The 21,513-nt window shown below is 37.2% G+C and overlaps 1 protein-coding gene across 2 annotated transcripts in view; it reads left to right on the top strand.

The window, feature by feature from the left end:
* Positions 1 to 1,148: 1,148 nt before the first annotated feature.
* itga11b (integrin, alpha 11b) overlaps positions 1,149 to 21,513 on the top strand; it is a 38,090-nt gene continuing 17,725 nt past the window's right edge. Inside the window, exons 1-9 of one of the 2 annotated variants that reach the window (XM_017684602.2) lie at positions 1,149 to 1,332; positions 8,378 to 8,489; positions 14,604 to 14,713; positions 14,850 to 14,941; positions 15,069 to 15,183; positions 15,384 to 15,511; positions 20,123 to 20,271; positions 20,480 to 20,624; positions 21,131 to 21,293. In XM_017684602.2, the coding sequence (XP_017540091.1) occupies positions 1,284 to 1,332; positions 8,378 to 8,489; positions 14,604 to 14,713; positions 14,850 to 14,941; positions 15,069 to 15,183; positions 15,384 to 15,511; positions 20,123 to 20,271; positions 20,480 to 20,624; positions 21,131 to 21,293 (1,063 nt within the window). In that variant the 5' untranslated portion in view covers positions 1,149 to 1,283. The remainder of the gene's footprint in view (positions 1,333 to 8,377; positions 8,490 to 14,603; positions 14,714 to 14,849; positions 14,942 to 15,068; positions 15,184 to 15,383; positions 15,512 to 20,122; positions 20,272 to 20,479; positions 20,625 to 21,130; positions 21,294 to 21,513) is intronic. The other variant, XM_017684603.2, reaches the window with a different exon arrangement.

Genomic DNA, 21,513 nt, shown 5'->3' with positions numbered 1-21,513 from the left:
TTTATTTTTACATTAATTTTAGAAAAGAAAATTTCCAAGGACAACTAACTAGACACTAACTGATACTTTGTAAATGCTGTTATGAGCATAGTAAAAATTTTAATTATGAAATTCCCAAATGCAGTAAAATACTCTAGTGGAGCACTCCACTTATACTGCTTTGAACCTTCATGTCCGTTTAGTAGCCTACTTTTTTATGTCCTGTAAAGTCTCTTATCATAGCTCATCCAAGTCTGGAAACACTTTCAAACCCTGAGTCACACAGAAATATCCCAGTAAAGTCAATGCTTTTGTGTGGTTACTGCTATTGGCTGCCCTAACACCTCTGGGATATTCCTTTGTTTTAGAGTTTAATTTCCAGCAGACACGCTCAATCTAATGAGTTTGTTTGTGATGAACCACTGTGCCCATATTTGGGAAATGGAACTAGAGAGCTCACTTGAACAGGTTTCAGTTATGTAACTCACCACTTCTGTGCTTTAATGCGAAGTTTGAGGTTAAGCCAAAAAAAACAATGGAAAATTGGGAATCAGCCTCTTCTGATAAATAGTAGGTGGTACAGATTAATCAATATTGCTTTTCAAGTGCATTTTGTACTACTGAATAATAGGTAGCCTACATTTTGTCATGGTATTTGTACATATGCACATTTGTTTTCACACATTTTATTCAAATTACCTGATAATATCCTTCGTGAATGTGTGGATGTGCTTTTCCAGAATGAAGCCAGTGTGTTTACTGAAACTTGTGAAGCCCAAGGCACTGGACTGGTTAAACGTTCCATGGCTCAACATCTGGCGTGTTTCCCCTCATTTCATTCAGCAAGAGGGGGGGGGGGGCAAGAGAGAGGGAGAGAATATTGTAAAGGTGTAACAACATTAAAAGCAGTAAAAGAAGAAAGGTACTACTAGAACTGCTTCATAAAAATCTCTTTAAAGAATACATGCCTCTGTCACCTCCTGCCTGAGCTACAAGAGGTTCTAAAAGACTCACTACTCACCCTCCCCCCTTAAACACCACACTGACATACACCTCATCATGGCATGTGTGTGAAGGTATATGGGATCATGCAGACTTCCAGTAGTTTGTGTGTATGTGTGTGTGTGTCTGAGAGCCTTGTTGTCATTCAGTAGTGCGCAGTTCAGTGCACCTCCTTGCAGATGTGAGCCACTCCTCCCCCGATTTAGTGCTGCTGTGGCAGTGTAGCTGTCTCAAGCAGACCAAAAACTTTACAGCAAGCGGTGTTGACTGACACATACGCTGACCTATGCACATACACTCTTATGGAGTATTATACCATCCTGCTGCTTTGGAGCTGCTTCCTGCTCCCAGGTAAGAGACAGAGGACACATGTCACATATGTCACATGTATATGAATTGGGGTATGTGCAACTATGAATGAACGCTGTGCCTTGATTGGGGATTTAATGGAACAATTTATATGACAGGGTAAATCGATGTACAGACGGAATGCTAATATCGTAAAGAATGGCTGCATAGAAGTGCTGCAAATAATATGAACAACAGTAAATAGCGCAGTACCTAATAACACAGCAGCAGATCGAGTTAGATAAGAACATACCTGTCAATGTAAAAAAATTCTGAAATATTATTGGGGGTAAAAATTAGTATTGTGTTTAGACATTTTCTCTTACCTGTTTACCTCAGTTACATGTAATTAAGTAATGGTTTGGTAGATGTGTACTTTCCTGCATATTTTCCAACTAAGCTAATTTTCACCTATTTTTCTGAAGAAAAGAATCTACTTTTCACCAAGGTACATTTTAGTCAGTATCATATAGTTCCTAATTCAGTGTTCTGCTTGATTACATTTGCTACATTGGTAACAACACCTGTACTGCTTGAGTAAATGTAACTTCTCAAATCTATAAGTTTTGAGGTTTATCATTTCACTTTAGACTAAAAACGAGAAGAATCTCTTTACTACAATAGCAATACTTTTACTTGATTATGAGTATGCTACTCTCCCCACCTCACTACTTTTTGAAGTTGAGACAAAAAGCATGGTTGAACTGGTGGGTAACCCAGGGCATCAGTAGAGTTGCGCGCCATCACACTCTTCCAATTTAAAGTTCAACGGAAGCTACACAGGTCAACAGTTGAACCAGGTTCAACGGTCATTCCAACCGCTAACACTACAAGTGAGGATAGTTTAGTATTTTATGTTGTTCTTAGAATTAAGTTCAATCAAATGATATTTGATTAAATTCAGTTGGCTCCTTATAAGATTAATCAGCTAACGTTAACAAGTTTAGTCAATGTTACTCAGCTATCCTAGCACTGGTTGCACAACATAGGTGGTGGCTAACAGATGCTATTTTTCTTTGAGGCAGAGGCAGAGTGGTTTCAACCTAATGAATCTTAATGGCTTGGCAACAGCTAATTTAGCTAGCCAGTTCTAAGTGAGGTCACTTGTTAATGTTAGCATCAGCGTATGTTTGGTAAAGTAACCTTAAGCACTAGCTACATGACTTTTAAAGTCCTATCAGATTATAAAAAGACTGGGCACCTCACACTATCCGACTAGGTCTCGTAGATGTTATGTGACTAGAATATTGGAGAACACACACTACTCAACTTTGAAGATGTTGCTAAACGAACCGAACTGCCGTGTTCTCCTGTTATAAAGAGATGCAAATAAACAATCATGGAGCTGCTGCTGCTGTATTCTCTGCCGTTTACGCTGACACAGTAGCTAAAGAAGCAGCGGGTACACATATTTAAGTGAAGGTCGTGGATGTAAAGATGTGAAGAGTGTGGCAGTTCTTAGAGTTTTAAATGTATATGCACTCAGTTGTGCTTGTGCCTTCATCTCAGCTCATTAGCTACAAAGCTTTGCTTCACATTGTTGTCTTTTAGCCATTTTTCCTGTTTTAAACTTGCAGTATTTTCTTCTCGCTCTCATTTTTCTTAGGCTCTTGGAGGAGTCCATTCATTGGCGCTTAATGGAGCAACTGAGCAGTATACACTGTTAGATTATGACTGTTTATATACATTATAATATAATTATTATATTATATTATAATATAAATATAATTATATTTGTTTATATACATTAAAACTCTAAAAACTACCACATTGATCACATTTAAACCATGACCCATCATGACCCTCACTTAAATATGTTTAAAGTCATCTCAATGGAATGAAATTAGGCCCTTTTCATATTTCCTCAATTTTTTTCTGCTGGAGGGAGTCATTGCAGGGTTACACTGCTTCCACTAGAACAACAATAAAAACAATGATGTTACCCAAGTGCTTGAGAAAACCAAACTTATCTCAGTTCCTATGCCTTCTCAGCTGATGATGAGCAGAGTTAAAATGGGTTTGTGTAAGTAGGAGTTATGAAGGAATAAACTTTGTTTTATAGAGGAAAATTCAGCATTTTCAGCAAGACTGAATGTAGTTTGCACTTTAATGTTGGTGCTGTTTACAGCCACTTTTAGTGTAACAGTTTTCATTTTTCCGCTTAGAAGTGGTCAGCTTTTGAAAGAGCAAGTACTCGGCGGGGAGTAAATGTCCATTCACATTCAGTCCATGGCACTGTGGACTCTGACAGAGTAACACGCCTGCTGCCAGTGTGTGTGGATGTTTAGCTTTTCGCAAACTAGTTTACTGTTAGAAAGCTGTTTTAACATCTCCAGTGAAAGTGGCCGATCTAGCTTTTTGGTTATATTCATTTTCACCTATCCATTGTTTTATCTCTCTGTAGACATTAGCTGATGAATATATGATGAAAGAATATATATCCTTTATTCAGCTGGGACACCTACATTGTTGTGTGTTTGGTGTTCTCCAGCAATTCTGGACACATCCTTGAATTTCGATCTTGGCAACTATGGAAAAGATAAGCTGTATGGTGAGCTGAAGTAATACGAATGAAACTATTTCTTAAGGCAATGACAAAGTCCTTAAAGAGGCACAGCACATTTAGGCCTTGCCCATGCCCTAGGGCAAACTGATTTGCATTGTCCACTTCTCTTTATTGCTTTTAAACTAAAATTGCAAATATGCCAAAAAGCTGTTGCCTGGTGGGATGCACAATAAATAAGATTAAAAACCTGATCTAAGATTTTACATAATTCCAAGAAGCAAAACGGAGCCAAAACATAACATAAAGCTATAAACAGGTAGGAGCTAGTGCTGATAATACGCAGCCTCATTGTGGGTTGCAGACTTGAGCATTTTGATCACAGTGTTTGCTAACGTTAGCTATCTGGATGACAGTATTGACTAATGTCAGCTTAACCTACCTGGTGATTTTGTCAGATAGAGGTCAAAATAAGTGACGGCGAGATTTAGATCCTCTATATGACTGGCCCTTTCTGTGGGTGGAAGGGTATTGAAACAGACTGATGTTGACATTTTATGTTGAAGCGTTTCATGACACGGTGTCCCACAATTACCCATTCACTCCCTTTTAAACTTTGCAGAATGTTTACCAGGACTTTCTCAGCAAACTCTCCACATTGACTCCATGTGAGCTTCACGTCAGCTTTACAGTGCTTCACATTCATATTTTAATCAGTAATTGGTCTCTTTTATAACATCTGGCAATAATTGTCCATAAGATCATTTATTTTACCCAGATTTTGGGCCTATAGCAGCAGTTAGCTAGCCCAGTAACAATGTTTTATACAAAGATTGTTCAAGGGAACAGGAACAATTCAAAGGGGCCAGCAAAAGTTGTCCATATAGTTTTTTGTTGTTGTTGTTGTTGTTAATGTTTAAAAGCTTATAACATTTAAAAGCTAATAATTAGCTTCCATTGTGAGTGTGCCTCCTCTGTGTGACATGTGCTGATGTTTTAGGTCAAATTTTGTGAGTGTAAGAATGTAGGTGGGTGCAGAAATGTAGTGTGCTTGTTTATTACACTTTTTTAAACTCATGAAGGGCTTGATAGTTAGCTAACGCGTTGAATAAGGTGGTACAGTCACATCAGTAGAAATAATAAATTATACTTACCCTCAATCCCTTTGACCAGAGTTAAAGACCTGTGATGCAGATCATGTGAAGCCTGCCAAGCAATAAAATAAGGGCATGGCTGCCATTAGTTCCATGTGCTGTTAGGAGTTTTTTTCTGTTTATGTTGCCATAGTGAAGCTCTTGGAGAGAACTCCAATTGGCCACTCAGTAAAGGAATAACAGGGTCTCAGCTTGTTTAAATGGGCAGTGCTGTGCTGAATGTCCTACTGATGTTATTCAAGAAAGGATGGAGATTAAAGAGTCTGTTTTGCCATTAAATGCTTAAGTTATGCTGCTGTCTGTTAAGCTGCTCAAACATAGTTGATGTTTTTTATTTATGACTGCAAATAGTATCTGTACAAGACAACATACTCTCCAGTACCAGAATATCATACTTTTAGTTCTTCTGAAATAAATAAACCCTTAATGAATGATTGCTGTGGGTAGAGTGCTGATTACGTCCTTTACAGTGATCAGCTGATATCATGCAGGCCATGAATCCAGATACTTTAAACTCAGACGGTGTGAACAAACCTTTGAATAAAAAAAGAATAAATGAAGACAAAAGCTATAGAAAAATGGTCCAATTCTATATAGCACTGTCTAAAAATGACAAACACATTTAAAGTCATAAATGATCACTAAACTAAAATTTCAGATAAAACTCAAATATAGTCTGCCTTTTGTTGTGTGAAGCTGTTAGCCTGATAGCTCAGTTAGCGCTACCAACTAGTGCTACCTAGGACGGCTAGTGGAGCAAAAAGTAATTAGCTGGCAGGCTACCCCTTTCATATACCACACCATAGGTTTGCTTCTTTCAAAATAAACTGGTAGCTAAAGTTCAAATAAATTCTGTATTTCCAGTGGAAAATGTGAAATTTGCACAGTAACACAATGACTCAAACACCTTTATGATCTTAGTAAGACACCTAAGAGGAGTTAACCATGTAAAAGAATGTTTTTGAGTAATTATGTAAAAGTTTGCACTAATTATTTACGTCTATGTTGAATTAATAATCTTGCTCCATCTTTAGTGTTTTAGTCTTTCTGCATTTTATATACAGATTATTATGTGAAGTTTCTAAACTACAAAAAGTGGTAGAAATGTGAGTAGTTGATAGTGCTATCAAAAAGATGTAATTAGAAATTTGCATATTGCACCAGAAATTCCATTTCGAGGCATGCCTAGTATTGTGTGAGTGTGAATGGAAAAACCTAATTGTTATTTCTAAAAAGTTTTGCAATCAATAGCAATGTACACAATTCTAAACAAATGATATATTACAGTTGATAAACTTATTATCCAAATCAGTTTGTCACAAACAAGACAGAGTGACTTTGAAATTAACAGTGCATATCTTCAGATGTGTCGTGGAGAAACTTGTTAGTTTCACCAAAAAATTAAAGAAAAGATTTGGCAAAAAGTCAAGTTCACACAATTGGTGTCCAAATTTTGTTGCTTTAGGTGGAGTGGCAAGGCTAACTTTGCTAATTTTTTAGGCTAATTTAATTTGTTTTTATGATGATGATGTAAAGCCTCCTTGGGTTTGTGAAAGGTGCTATATAAATTGAACTTATTATTATTATTTTTATTATTATTATTATTATTATTATTAACACAAGAATTCAATAGTCACCCAAATATCTCACATGTAAAAATATATCACCAAAACCACTTTCAGGCCACCCACATCCAGGTCTTCATTATGGCTGGGCAGACTTATCAGGCCACTTAATGTGAACTATATAAATAAAAACGATATAATATGAAAAACTATCAGTAATCAGTTCCTTCACAAACTGCCTATGGAGTGGTGATCTAGAATCAGCATTTGTGACAATGACTATGGACGAGTTTGATCCCGCCAGCCGTGGTGTTATGTGAAATGGATGCCCATAGTGAATGGACAGGTTGCGTGATGTTTTGAGGATATATTTTTACAGACACAGTTTTGGCTATTTGGTTCACTGCCGAGTTTGAGTGGATGTTAGCAATATTAGCCTCACAGCTACATTTTTAAACTAAAGAAGCAAAATTTGGAATCCAAAATCGATGTAGTCCAATGGATTGACTACACCTGGAGTAAGTGGAAAATTGGGTAATCTTTGGGTTGTGAGTAGGTCTGGGACCGGTGAAGATATTAGCAGCATTAGGTAAAGGCATATATCAGATTTGGCCAATTTTTCTGCTTTCCTCTTTAAAACTTGCTGCAGTTGCCATGACAGTTCCTCACATATATAATATATGAGAGCTTTTGAGTCTGTTTATCAGCGAATCACAATGGCCTGTACTTATATATAAAGTGTTTGATCAGCTAGGGAGGAAATATAACTATCTTTCCTAATAACTTTTCAGGCTGCATTTCTCTCCTATTGGAAAACATTCAAAGGCACACATCATGTCAAGGGCAATAATCCACACAACATAAATCTAGAGACAGACTCACCTGACATCACAAACATTTTATTCTACACTGTAATTGTAGTAATTTTATCATATAATCTTGTCGTCAAAAGCTCCCTCTAAACACAAGGTTCAAACAACGACCAGACAAAGAGAGATAAGGAAACTTGAATAGGCTATTGCAGCATGATGATGTGGTGACAACAGGAGTGAGAGAGAGTGAAAAAGAGAGGAAGAAGTGAAGACAGATGAAAAGACAGGAAGACTGAAAGAACCATCTTGACCTTTTTGTCTCCTTTTTATCAGAAGATGGACCTTTCATCTGTTCCATACATTTTCACATTTCAGTTTCCTGCTGGGGAAATTAAACTTGAAACACAATATGACATCATTACTCCAATATGGTATTTTTGCCTCACTTGGCAGCGGTAGAAAAGTCCTCCTGCTCCCATTTGACTGACCTCTCTAGATAAACATTTAAATTGAAACCAGACTTCAAATGATCAAGTGTCTCAGGGTAGGACCGATCTAGGGTTAGCTGTCCCTGTCCAAAGATATGTCCCTGTCCTAATATGTACCTGTTCTCTCCTTGATCAGTAATTGATGTTTTTGGTCTCTATATATCTGTTGGTGGATGCAGCCTGAAGTGTATTTTGGAGAAGGAATATTAAGGCAAAGTCTTATTTGCGCCCTGATGAAAGTATGGGAAGTATGTCCTCTGATAACGGCCTAATCGTGATTAATATTAACCTGTGATTACTGATTATGTTGATTTTCTCTTCCTTGTAAGCAATCAATGCTTATAGCCTTTCATTGTTGGGGAAAGCAAATGATGAAATGATTTTGGCCAGTTATTTCTCTTTCTCAGTCTTTTAAAAGAATTAGCAGATAATGCAAAATGTGACTGTTTCATGTTCCAGATTGTGTCATAACTTGATGCATCAATGTGCAATATGTATTAATGTAAGGGTTTCTGTATATTTTAAGGGAGCTGGGACTGCTTCAGTATTGACACGAAGAATCCCCAGATCATCCAAGGTCCAAAGGAGGCGCAGTTTGGCTACACAGTGCAGCAACATGAGGCTCTTGGTGAGAAATGGTATGGCATCCCAATGAAACTTCAGCCACAGCAATAACTAAAACTTGAAAATTGTCACTTTCTAAACCACAAAAATGACTCCAGTCTTGATATTATTTGCAGAAATGTAAAACTGTAGATGTCATTTCATTGATTGTTTAGGAGGGCAGCAAATATTAACAATCTATACAGTATTATGTCTTTCAGCTGCAAAGGTCATTTTATGACAGGTGTGTGACAAATTAATCTTTAATACATAACACTGTTCGTAGTCCTTATTCATTGCACAGTTGTCCTCAGAAAAAAGAGGTTTTCTCCATGATACTGAACCTTCACATGCACAATCCCAGTTTTGTATTACTCAGAGCAGGTTTTGTGATTTGTGTTTAATCCCAAATGCTGTCTGCTGGCAAGGACAGAGTCTGCACTCTGCCTTGTAGAATTCCTCTGTGCAATCGATCATATTTTAAATCTCTCATAATTGGATAGTCCACATATCAGTTCTTAGTACAAATCATTGCTGTTTGCCACTATTTGGATCTCAATCAAAGCCATTCTTTCTTAGTAAATAAAATCACAGCTACCAAATCCGGGTAAATCAAAAGTCAGTAGACATTCAAGACATTTAAATACTGTATATAAAAATATATTTAAACATGCTTACAAAAAATTCTTGTGAGTATGAAAATCAGATAAATTAAGCTTATATTAATAAAAAAGCAACAATTTCATTCCATGTCATGAGAGCCTCCTACATATGGGATTTAACTGGAGCCTGAAAACGTTTCCATGCTGCTATAATCTGTAGAATCATTCCTATTTGCAAAATGCTCTAGTATAAATGATAAAGATGGCAGATGGTATTAAGGCCAATTTTAGTCAAGCCTCATCCAAAAAGCTGCGTTAGTCAAGCTGCATCCAAAAATCTCATACCAGCCCCTAGGGAATGAGGGGCCAGGAGCCTGGCATGAATCTTCTGTAGTATAAATACTGCCTGTATTTTTACCTGAAAAGTACACAAATAGCTTTCAGGGACTCTGATTTATGTTTTTAATTACGCTGTTGCAACTGAGTAACTGAGTGTATATACTACACACACACACACACACACAAACACACACACACACACACACACACACACACACACACACACACACACACACACATATATATATATATATATATATATATAGTTCCTTTTATATAAGGTAACTCCACATGATCCAAGATGGCCTATGCTTCCTGTTTTCTAGCTCAAGGTTTCTCAGTCATGATGGTAACTTACGGTCCCTCAGCTTTGTGAAATGTTTTGGCCTTTGAAGCTTGCAGGTAAATAAGTGGAAAGTATTTGGTTTTGTCTAGCGCAACCTGTCTGATAGCCTTGCACAGCAGTAGTGGCTTCTGGAAAGTATGTGAGGCGGTCTGTTATTCCTAAGCCCCCCACTGTGCTTCTCATCATAGTACAGATTAACACAGTGGCGGAAAGCAAACCTCTTGGTATGTGATGCTTCAGGAATGTGAGTGACTCTGTAGTAGCACAGCAGAGTCAGGAATGTTGTTTTCCTTTTTTGTTTTTTGTAATAGCCTAAAAGATACAACAGTTCGGTAGGCCACACTCCTGTAGACACATGTGGTATTGTAATTGGACATTTTTAGTGTCTGATAAATCAGAAATGAAATTAATGATTCAGTTTCCTTCAGGAAATGAGTCTCTGCTATTTGATGCCAAAAACGAACTCTTCTTAATGACTAGCCTTTATTTTTCTCAAGAATGTGATTATTTTCCTTATGGCCATTAACATACATGCCAAAAATCACTGGTGATTCCCCTACTGCCCCAGACCAATTCATCACTCTTTGTTTCCAGTAAAATAGCATAGATGGTCCTGTCCTCATGATACACTCATCACGATGGAATGAATGCTGGGAACAACTTCTCGACCACACGATCCAAACTATTGACGAATTAATCGAATACATAAATCAAATAACTATTCACCTGTCTAACCATCATCCAAAAAGCAAGAGCAGGTGTCTTTTGTGTTAAATTTGAGAGATCGTACTTCATTATGGAGTGTAAATTGAAAGAAATAGATTTTTTTTCTAATTGAACATGTTAAAAACTTATTACTTTATTATTATATTAGTGTATACTAAAACATATTACTGTGTAAGTCATTGTAAAATGGTAACACCAAAAAGGCTGACTGTGTCAAGGGATAATCAGAATGCCATCAAAACAGCAGGGAATGGAGTCGATGCTCAGAGAACGTGTGTGTGTATGGGGGTCAGCTAGGTCTCAGTGTCCATATGATTTGTGTCCAGTCTTTCATTTCAGTCCTCAGATTAGCACCTGTTACTGACCTCAAGCACTTTCAGACGTGACATATTCATATCCGTCTACTATTTGAGTAACTTTAATCACAATACAATATGTTTTTATTTAGATCATAAGGATTTTTAAAATAAGAATGAGGAGCAATCCTTCACTTAGTGGAAATAACTTTCTGGATGAACAAAATTTCCACTGTTTGGGCCAAGGCACTGGAAAAGTAAATTCTTAGAAGAAAACGGGAAATACCATGTGGAGATGTAGCAGATGTGAAGGAGAAAAGTGCAGGGTTACTACCCATTTTATACTGCTTTCATTAATTATAACTTGGGAATGTGTTAGTTTAATTGATTATAAAGTGCATCTAAGGAATAACAGAAATGTCCCAGCCCTTGTTCAGCATGAGGCCTGAAATAACTGTGGATCAACATTAATCTTTCAAGAGTTATTGTTATTTTTTCTCAATTCTGTTCAATTCTATTCTATTCTAGAACAACAGAGGAGAGGAGAGGAGAGGAGGCAGATGGGTAAAGTGGTGGAGAATGTGCAAGAGGGGTTATTGGAACTGGGTGTGAATATCAGTGGGTGCCTCTGAGCTGTTGTCCTGTTGCTGCTGATTTCTATTTCAATCTATTTTTCGAATACATTTGATTTGCATTATGCATAGTTATATGACTTAGATTTATACACAAATAACTTCATTAAGTTCAAATTATAAGAAAACATCAATGTCTACTTAAAAAGCACAAATATGTGTCAGTTGAAAGTTTGAAATATGCACTTTCGACAGAAACAGAAGTTCTTTTTTTTAAGGGATTAGTAGTAACAAGAGGTTAGCAGTAATAAGAGGTCACAAAAACACAGTACTGATTTAAAGACCTGTGCTTTGTGTCATCAACATATGTCTAAAAGTGAGCTACTTGAAGGTGCAACCTGTGCTAACACAGGCATTAACTGTGCATACACAACCGTTAACAGTAGTACTATGAATGCTGTTAGATTTCCTCTGTCACAATTACCAATCAATCTGGATGATTTAAATGTCAGAAAATATGTACCATATATAATCATAATTATCTTATAATCTTTGTATTTTTTTAATGAGTTCATATCACTGTGAATCTATTTTCTTTCTTCAGAACATTCATTTTTTACTGGGCTCATGCTAGTTAAACAGATGGAGCCACATGCCGCAGCCTTCAAAACATAGAATGCCTACTCTTGTGAAAGATGAACAGCGGTTTAAATTATTTTGATGTTGTCATCACAGTTAATTTAAAAAAATGTAAAAATATTAATAATTGACTAAGAATTACAACACACTACAAGAAAAGTAAAGCAAACCACAATAAAAGTATCCTATAGGTTAACTTCATCAGCTTTAGATTATTATTTCAACAAAAAAATGATTGTTAGGCCGTAAATGTCTATTAATTTATACCAATAACAACAAAACAAGTTGTTAAAACAAATTATTGCTGAAAGGAGAGGTCTTGTGAGAGTGAGGGCTAGGGGTGGATTGTGGTGCATATCAAGTTAGACTTAGACTTAGACAGACTTTGTCATTCAAATTAACACTGTACAGTGCGCATAAGAACTAAATTTCATTGCCTTTTAGTATTAATAATAGTAATATATTGTAACGCCATGGAGCAATGTTGAGGCAGACGCATATGCTGATATAAGCGATATTTATTGTGGGCAAATCCATACTCGGGGTCAAAACAGTCCAGGGTCAAGGAGCTAACACAGGGGTATGTAGGGACAGACATAACTAAAATAAACACAGGCGGGAAACACCTCGGAGGCTGGAAGAAACAAAACACCACGCGAGAATACACTACAATAGAATACAAAGACCAAACAATACAATCCAAACAATACACTTCAAATAATACAAAGACCAGCAAACTCACAGGGGACAACACAGGGCTTAAATGCAGGGAAACAACGAGGGTAAACAATACACAGGTGGACAACACAGGTGAAAACAATCAAGGGTGGAGTCAAGAAACAAGGGGGCAGGACCGGGAAGAACTCAAAGAAAACAAAAGCACATGGACAGAACTGGAGGGGCCCATCATGACATATATATTTTTCATAATGAGAGGTGCCAACTCTCCATATTGGGGTCTCTTCTTGAACTCTCATGCTGTGCAAAGGAATCTCATGGCAACAAATGGCCAGCCGTCCAACACACTTAGAATCACAGTTCTATGATAAAGACAATGAACATAATACTCTTGTGCATGCAAAATTGAGTATCTTACTCCATCTACCTCACCCAAGTTGACAAACCTGTTTTGCTGTCATTGTTATATAGCATATCGCTCACTGAAACAAAACCTTGTATCTCCAAAATGGTAACTTTACAGCAGAGGGTAAAAACATACATTACTTTCAGTGTAAGTCAATGGAACCAGACTTTTTTCCAAGTCATTTTTGGCTATTTATTTTGGTCCATCCTTCATGAAATGTACACACAATATAAAGGCCAACATGCCTTTTCCAATTATCTCAAAAACTGAAAATCAACAAAAATGGAGATACAAGGTTTTGTTCCGACAACAGCGATACATAAAGTTTCTAAAGTCTCTATTTTAGGAGAAACTTTGTGTGACCAGGGGCCTCATTTGTAAAATGTACTTAAATTTGTTTCTAAATATGTGCTTAATTTCTCAGATTTATAATAACATGTTCATGAATTGAGCATCCTAGTGTCCATAGCACACTCAGACTGATGATTGTATGCATCAAGATCACTTTTATAAATTGCTACTTGAAATGTGAGTTTTTATGTATAATAATTTCATAATCTAATCTGTGTCTGCAAACATTTATAAATAAGGGACCTGATGTCTACAAACATTTGGACAGACACTGTATTAACATAAGAAACCGATCTTTTTTTATTATATCACTGATCTGATATGATATGATATCACTGATATCACAGGAAATGCTAAGTATGTTAAATGTCTCACTTGACTTCAAGTTTTAAGTGCTTGGTCAGTGGCTGATGACTCTGATGTACCAAAACATAAGAATTCTGCTGTTTGGAAGACTGAAATGAATAGCTATGCTTAGTAGGATTATTATATTCAGTCTAAAATATGTTAACAGCATGCTAGAAGGAACTGGCAAGTTTTTTTCCTCTAAAAACACATGGATATGACAGAGCAGTGGCACTGGAGCTTGCCAGAGGAATGTAAACAACCACATATGTTCTCACACAGGCCAAAGCAAAAAGGCTTGTGGTTTGTTGTTGCTGGTATGAACATAAGCAATAGTAATGCATTAAGCAGTGTCTGTTTTCAGCAGTACTCTGCCCTGGTATTTACTGCTGTGCTCATTTTGTACTTTTATCTCTCTGGGAGAGAATGGCTTTGATTGGCCCTTTGATTGGCCTCTTTTTGCGTAAAACAGTGTTTTTAAGGTCTAATGTGTACCTTAAATACGTTTTTCCCAGGTGAAAAGTACATAGTTGTATCCTCTTCATGACCTGATATTTTAAAACAGAACAATAAAGTAAAAGAAGAAATGGGGTGTGTGGAGTCAGTACAACTTAGAAAATAAAATTTCAATGGATTATGGTTCAATTATGTTCCCTGACTGAGACTCAGTCAGGGACTTGAGACGTACCCTTGAGGATAACGGCCCAGTGACAAGAAGGGTACTGCCCCAGTGACAGTTTCGTACCTTTATTTCTGAGAGTGTACAGTAATAAAAACTGTAATCAGTCATTAATGTGGATAAACAGTGGTTCATTCATGTCTTCAGTGCTTTGATTTGTTTCACTGTAGGCTACTGGTGGGAGCTCCATTTGAGAAGAGTGGTGAAAATCAGACTGGTGATGTCTACAGGTGTCCACTGGCAAGCAGAACTGATACAAACTGTTCACGACTGAACTTAGGTGTCTCTTTGGATTCTTAATGGAAGATTCATTTTTTTGCATCAAGACAGCATTTACTGAGTCAATTTGGAATAACAGCTTTTTCTTAAATGTATCTCTTTATTTGTTTTGCTCTTTTCTGGATCTTTCCTCCAAGGAGAGATATCTTTAAAGAATGTTTTAGAACGCAAAGACAAAATGAGTCTTGGGATGTCCCTTGCCTCAAACCCAAAGGATAACAGTTTTGTGGTAGGTGTGGTTTACATAATAGCCCTATTTAGACACAAAGAAATTTTGATTTATGTCCAACTAAAACTTCATTTTAAGAAGATACAAAGGTCAAAGTATGTGTGTAATGAGCTGCTCTGTGTTCCAGGCTTGTGGTCCATTGTGGTCATATGAATGTGGCAGTTCCTTATACAGCACAGGAATCTGCTCCAGAGTTGACAGCAGTTTTAACTTCACGCGTAGCATTGCCCCAGCCTTTCAGAGTAAAATTCTAATTATTTCTCTTTTCATTTCAACACACTGCATGGCCATTGATGACATTGTTTTCAGTAGGGAAAACTGCTATTGCATGTATTTAATTTAACAGCTTTTCTTCTGCAGAGAGCTACATAATCTATCTGCAGATATTCTGTTTCTGAAAGTCATATGTATTTATCTCTTTGCTATATATTTTTTCTGCCAGGATGTGAGACCTATATGGACATAGTAATAGTGCTGGATGGATCTAACTCAATATACCCCTGGTTTGAGGTGCAATACTTCCTAATTAACATCCTTCAGAAGTTTGCCATTGGGCCAGGACAGATTCAGGTAAATATGAAATTTAGACTCTGTATGCTGTGAATATCTTTCAGCTTGACATGAAATTCTGTATCTATCTGTGCACAAGGACAGCAGATCAGCTGCCTAGGGTCCCCATGAAAATGCAAATAAGATACAGTACATGAATTGGTGTTAAATAACATTTTTTGATATATACATATCAAAAGTAACAACCCAAATGTTAAGAAGAGACATTTTGTCCTTTCAACAAAAATCAAACCACCTTGGGAGCCACAATATTTATGTCCAGTATGTCTCAGTGTGTGATAATATCCTAGTATAAGTTAGGTTAAAATATAAATGAAATCGGGACTTACTTTGCTCTGCTTCAAGCTTCAGCTATTGCCACTTTCCTCCCGTGTCCGGCAGAAAACATTTTCTCTAAAGTAGAGCAGTTTCTTGTAAAATGTCTCTCAATGTTCGGCTGTTTTACGATGCTGAAATCGCTTCTTATTCTCCAGCTTCTCGTTTGAATTTTCCCGTTGACTGAGGTGCCAAATGTAAATGCAGCACCCTTTAAGGTGGAACAGGAAAATGTGAAAGAGTGACTTCAGCTTTGCAACTTTTTAGTGTTTGACAGTCTCTCGTTGCAGATTTAACTTGCCAGTAAACCAACTGCACTGCTTATGAATGGGAATAACGCATCATTGCTAGGTGACCTGCAGTCTGAGTCTCAGTCGTTGCGAGACAGGGTTTTCACCCTATGTTGCGCACGTCCAGTTTCGAAGATATTTTACTGACACAGCGATCCCCCAACTCTCTACAATGAGACCAAAACTTAAGCTATAAAATCACTAAAGAAAATGGGCAGGATGGCTGTAACATGTTCCACGTGGACATCCGTTACCACTGGATCTTATTTCACCGTAACAGTGCATTTTATCACAGATGAGCGGCAGCAGCATCTCATGTGCTCCAAACATGCGCAGTGAATGAGAGTCTTCCAGTTCACTTGCCACATCACTTCCATTTGATGTGTTAATAAAAGATATTGGAAGTACATTCATTATAGCTCATTACAAATACTTAGCTTTAAAACTACCAAGTCGTCACACAGTGAGAAAATAGAAATCCTGTATAGAAAATAGTTGCATCGATAATCGTTTTATAATCGCATCACAGTCCTCTGAATCGTAGTTGAAATCGTGAGGTCCCTAGAGATTCCCACCCCTATTATTAATAGTATTTATTATTTGTACTTTTATTATTTTAATATGTTTCATAAGTGAAATTATCTCATTATGTTGACAGACTATTATGCATATTTTTAGAGCAAGAATAATTATCTGCTAGTATAGTGAGATAATTTGACTTAATAAAAATACTCAAATAAGCAATCTGTAGAAATCAGGACCCACATAAAGGAAAAACAAATTCCCTTACTTTTTGGAAATAAAAGAGATTAACAGAGTTTGTGAACATTGTTAATGGGTCAAAACATACCATGCCCAGCAATCCCAGTCCACGCAGTCCATATATGAAAACTAAACTGCAAAAACAGGCAGTTTTGCATTAATTCCTTTGATGTCATGAAAAATCATTACTATTACATAATACCATATGTTATAAGTAAATAATTGTGCCCTGGAAATAGCATTAGAAATTTCTTACAATGTATTGGCTATTTCAATATAAGGCAGTTTCTCTGGTCTGCATATTTGTTGCACAGTTCTACATATGGTTGCCCCCTCAAGAGCCCTGAAATACTTTAAAAATGTGCATCCTGGGGGCCCCATTCATGTCTTTTGCCTAAAGCCCACACTAAAACTGCCCCTGTCTGTACGTGAGTAAATCATAATATATGGAATAGTTTATGTTTACAATTTTACTTCTGTTCTTAGAAAACAGTCGACCCCTTTGATTTTTCTTGATTCTTCCTTAATTCTGCACTTCTCTAGGACCTTAGAAAGGTGCTCTTAGAAATTATACAAAACTGTGTACATTAATTAGCCTGAGCAAGTGTCTTGTATAAAATGTTTGAAAAATTTGCTTTATCCAATACCTCATCATTATTTTTGCCCTGTGGTGCTCTACAATTACATGCAAAACTTTGGGAAAACCAACAAATTACATATTTTTTTGATTTTTATAGAGAAAAAAAAATGTAAACACATGCTTCGCAGCAAACCGTGTTAATACACAGTTATTTTGTATTTGATGAGCATAAACACCCTAGAAAGTCAATACTAAGTAACTCAGATATCAAGGAATGCAAACAATTTGTCTAGCCATCTCGGAACTATTACGTGTGCAATGACTTTTGTGCCAGTAGCTGCCACAAAGCATGATAGATTCACACCTGTACTTAAAAGTTGGCAGTTTTTTCATCAGATGCTGGTCTTTTTTTATCAACATGCCTTTGGTGATTGTGGACAAAAAGTTCCATTTTAATTTGACCTAGAATTTGTTTTGCATACTTCAGACTTCAATTTTTGTGAAAAGGTCACAGGTGAGATTTCCTTCTGGTAACTTTTCTATGCAGAACATATTTGTGCAAGCAGCACTGAAGAGTAGCACAGTGCACCACCACTCCTCTGTCAGCTAAGCCTTCTTGCAGGTCCTTTGCTGTCATGTGGGGGCTTTACTTTGGTTTCCTGGCCAGCATACAAACAGTTATATCTCAGACTTTTATTGGTCTTCCAGTTCTTGCCTTGACTTGTAGGTAGTTTGACCAGAGGAGGATGGGTCCCCCCTGGTGAGCCTGGTTCCTCCCAAGGTTTCTTCCTCAGTTCTGAGGGAGTTTTTCCTTGCCACTGTTGCCCCCGGCTTGCCCACTGGGGGGTTTCTGTACATTCTGTACATTCTTTCAGTCCTGTGGAAACTTTGTCTTTTCTGAAATCCTGTAAAGCTGCTTTTTGACAACATCCGTTGTAAAAAGCGCTATACAAATAAATTTGATTTGATTTGATTTGACTTCCAGAGTTCTTCACTTGCCATTTTCAAATTACATTTCAGACAGAAATTGCTACTGGACAACCAGTTAAACTTAGGACATGGCACCTCTAGTGGTAGCCCACTTTTTAGGTGAGCAAGAGTACAAAAGCAAATAGTCTAAATTAGAGTAAATAAAACAATATTTGGTTGCATATTAATTGCTTGCAATAACTGCATCAAGCCGACAACCACTGATATCACTTAACTGTTGAATTCTTTTTTGTGATTCTTTTCCAGCCTTTTATTGCAGCATCTTTTAGTTGTTGTGTGTTTTTTGGGTGGTGGTTCGGGTTCTCTCTGCATGACGTTTCTCTTGAGTAGATTTAATGCATTTCTCTGTAAAATGGCAAACAGAATATCTCTGTAGGCTTCTGAATTAATTTTGTTGCTACCGCAATGAGTTCCATCATCAATAAAGATTAGTGAGCCTGTTCCAGAAGCAGCCATGCAGTCATGACATTCCTTGCACTGTTTTTCCTTTCTTCACAATTTGGCCTTTTCTTCACTTTTTTAGAGGTTTATCTTGGTCTCATTGATCCATAGAACTGCATAAACTGTTCCAGAACTGTTTTTCCTCATTTCTGTATTTCTTTGTGAATTCCAATCTGGACCTCCAATTCTTACTGCTGATGAGTGGTTTGTATCTTGTGGTATGACCTCTTTTTTGGACAGTGGATTGTGTTGCTTTCATCAGTGCCCTGTTGAGGTTGTTGGTGATGTCACTGACATTTGTTTTTTGTTTGTTTTTTTTTCACAGCTCTCACAATAAGAGCTGTCATGAACTGCTGTTGTTTTCCTTGGCTGACCTGTTCAATGTGTGATTGTTAGTACACCAGTGTTTTCTTTCTTTTTCAGGACTTTCCAAATTGTTGTACTGGCTATGCCCAATGCTTGTGCAGTGGCTCTGATTTTCTGATTTTCTCTCTTTTCTCAGCTTCAGAATGGCTTGCTTTTCTGCCATAGACAGCTCTCGGGTCTTCATGCTTTATTTTACAGCAAATGTAATTTTCAAAGGTGAAAGCCAGGCCTCCAACCAAGAGCAGACATTCAGTTCTATCTACAATCTTTATGATCTATAGTCATCTTTTGATCTCAAACCTAAATTTCTCCAGAGTATAGCAAAAACAAAATAATTGGCCTTGTTGTTCCAGTACTTTCAAATGGGTCTGTATCTTTAAAAACTGCTGCAAAGATAGTATTGACTTCTTTTCACTTTAAAAACCAACAAGCTATGTAATTTGGCAATGGAAAGGATGCCCAAACCTTTGCATATAATTGTATTGTGTGAGAGCCATTTAAATCAATTGGTTTACATGAGTACATGGTGTACATGAATTGGTGTATATGAGACTATATATGATTTAGATGTGAACAAAGTCAGAGTGGTTTGCTGTGAAATATTTCATTGGAGACAAACCTGCAGACTCTGATTTCTTTACAGTGGTGGTGATAGGAACCAGGGCTTATGATGATGACAATACAAGTTTAGCTATTTTACTATCCAAAATGATCAGAGAACCTATACGTGCCATTTAATTTCATATTTCACAGCAAACCAATCTGAAAGACCTGACATTTTAACAATTGAATTATGTTTATTCTTTGAAAACTCTATGGAATTCTCCTTTATTGCTTTATTGGCCCCTGTTTTCTCTCTCTCTGTAGGTTGGAGTGGTGCAGTATGGAGAGAGAGTGGTTCATGAATTCTACTTGGATGACTTCCACTCTGTAAATGAAGTAGTGACAGCAGCTTACAATATTATCCAACGTGGAGGAGAAGAGACACGCACAGCACTTGGAATCAATGTTGCACGGTACACCAGAAAGCACAGAGTAGTCTTTAAGGGAAATAGCTTTTTTTACTCAAATTTCCATCAGTTCACTCAGTTAGCTTTTACATAAAGTGTTGTTATTTATTGCTTCATGGTTCAGGTTCTCAATGAGAGAATGTATGGTCTTGTTAGCCTCTGTATATTTTAAGTTACATTGTCTTAGACAATAGATCATTTTATGTTGGCACAGCTCCCAGGCATTTAAGCGCGGAGGGCGTCCAGATGCCAGGAAAGTGATGATTGTGATCACTGATGGGGAATCACATGACAGCCCGGACCTACAGGAAGCTGTGGAGAAAAGCGAGCGGGACAACATCACCCTATATGGAATCGCTGTGAGTTTGCTTTATATTTCAGTTACCACTCAGTTCACATTTATTCTCTTCTATACTGTTCTGTTCTTGTGGTTCTGAAGAACGTTTGTTAGAATGTTTATTTCTCATGCATTTACATGTTGTTGAAGGCAGTTGCTTTTAGCCCCAGCTAAAAATGATATATTCAGTCCTGATCCCGTTTTCATTTTCTTTACAGTTAATGATAATGGAGGTATTTCACAAAGCAGTTCAGTAAAGCTGAATTACTTAAACTTAAACCAAAAGTGAGATCTGTCAAATGGGCTTGAGTTTGGCCGTAGGTGATTAAGAGATCCTACCCTTCCCCAGGTTTTCTTAGGTTGCTGCTGCTAGTCCTTGCAATTGGAAGTGTATATGATGTAAGGGGAGAAAATACCTGCACTAATTTTCGGGCAGCTTTCTTACTCTGAGAGATTTGATATATGTGGGCTAGGATGGTATGTCCTGAAGCTGTGGATGAGGATCCTGTTCTATGATTATGTCCTCAGGTGCTTGGCTATTACAACAGGCGTGGGATCAATCCAGAAGCTTTTCTAAGAGAGATCAAATCCATTGCCACTGACCCTGAGGAGCATTTTTTCAATGTGACTGACGAATCTGCTCTGAAAGACATTGTTGACGCCCTGGGAGAGAAGATCTTCAGCTTAGAGGGTACACTTATGCCTTTCAGTAAATCACACTGCCAACTGGCTTATTTAACTTTTTCGTGTTTTTTTTTTTTTGCTGTATCAATGCTAATATATTTGATTTTTGCTTTACCATGTCTTCCCTGCTTCCTTCTATAAATATTAGTAGTTAAAAGATTATATCATATCCTACCTTAAGCCAACCCCATTGACTTATTGTCTGACAATAAGCCAGTATCATAATA

Source organism: Pygocentrus nattereri, chromosome 11 (assembly GCF_015220715.1).
Source record: "Pygocentrus nattereri isolate fPygNat1 chromosome 11, fPygNat1.pri, whole genome shotgun sequence".
NCBI lineage: Eukaryota > Metazoa > Chordata > Actinopteri > Characiformes > Serrasalmidae > Pygocentrus > Pygocentrus nattereri.
This window is presented reverse-complemented; position numbering and strand designations above follow the sequence as displayed.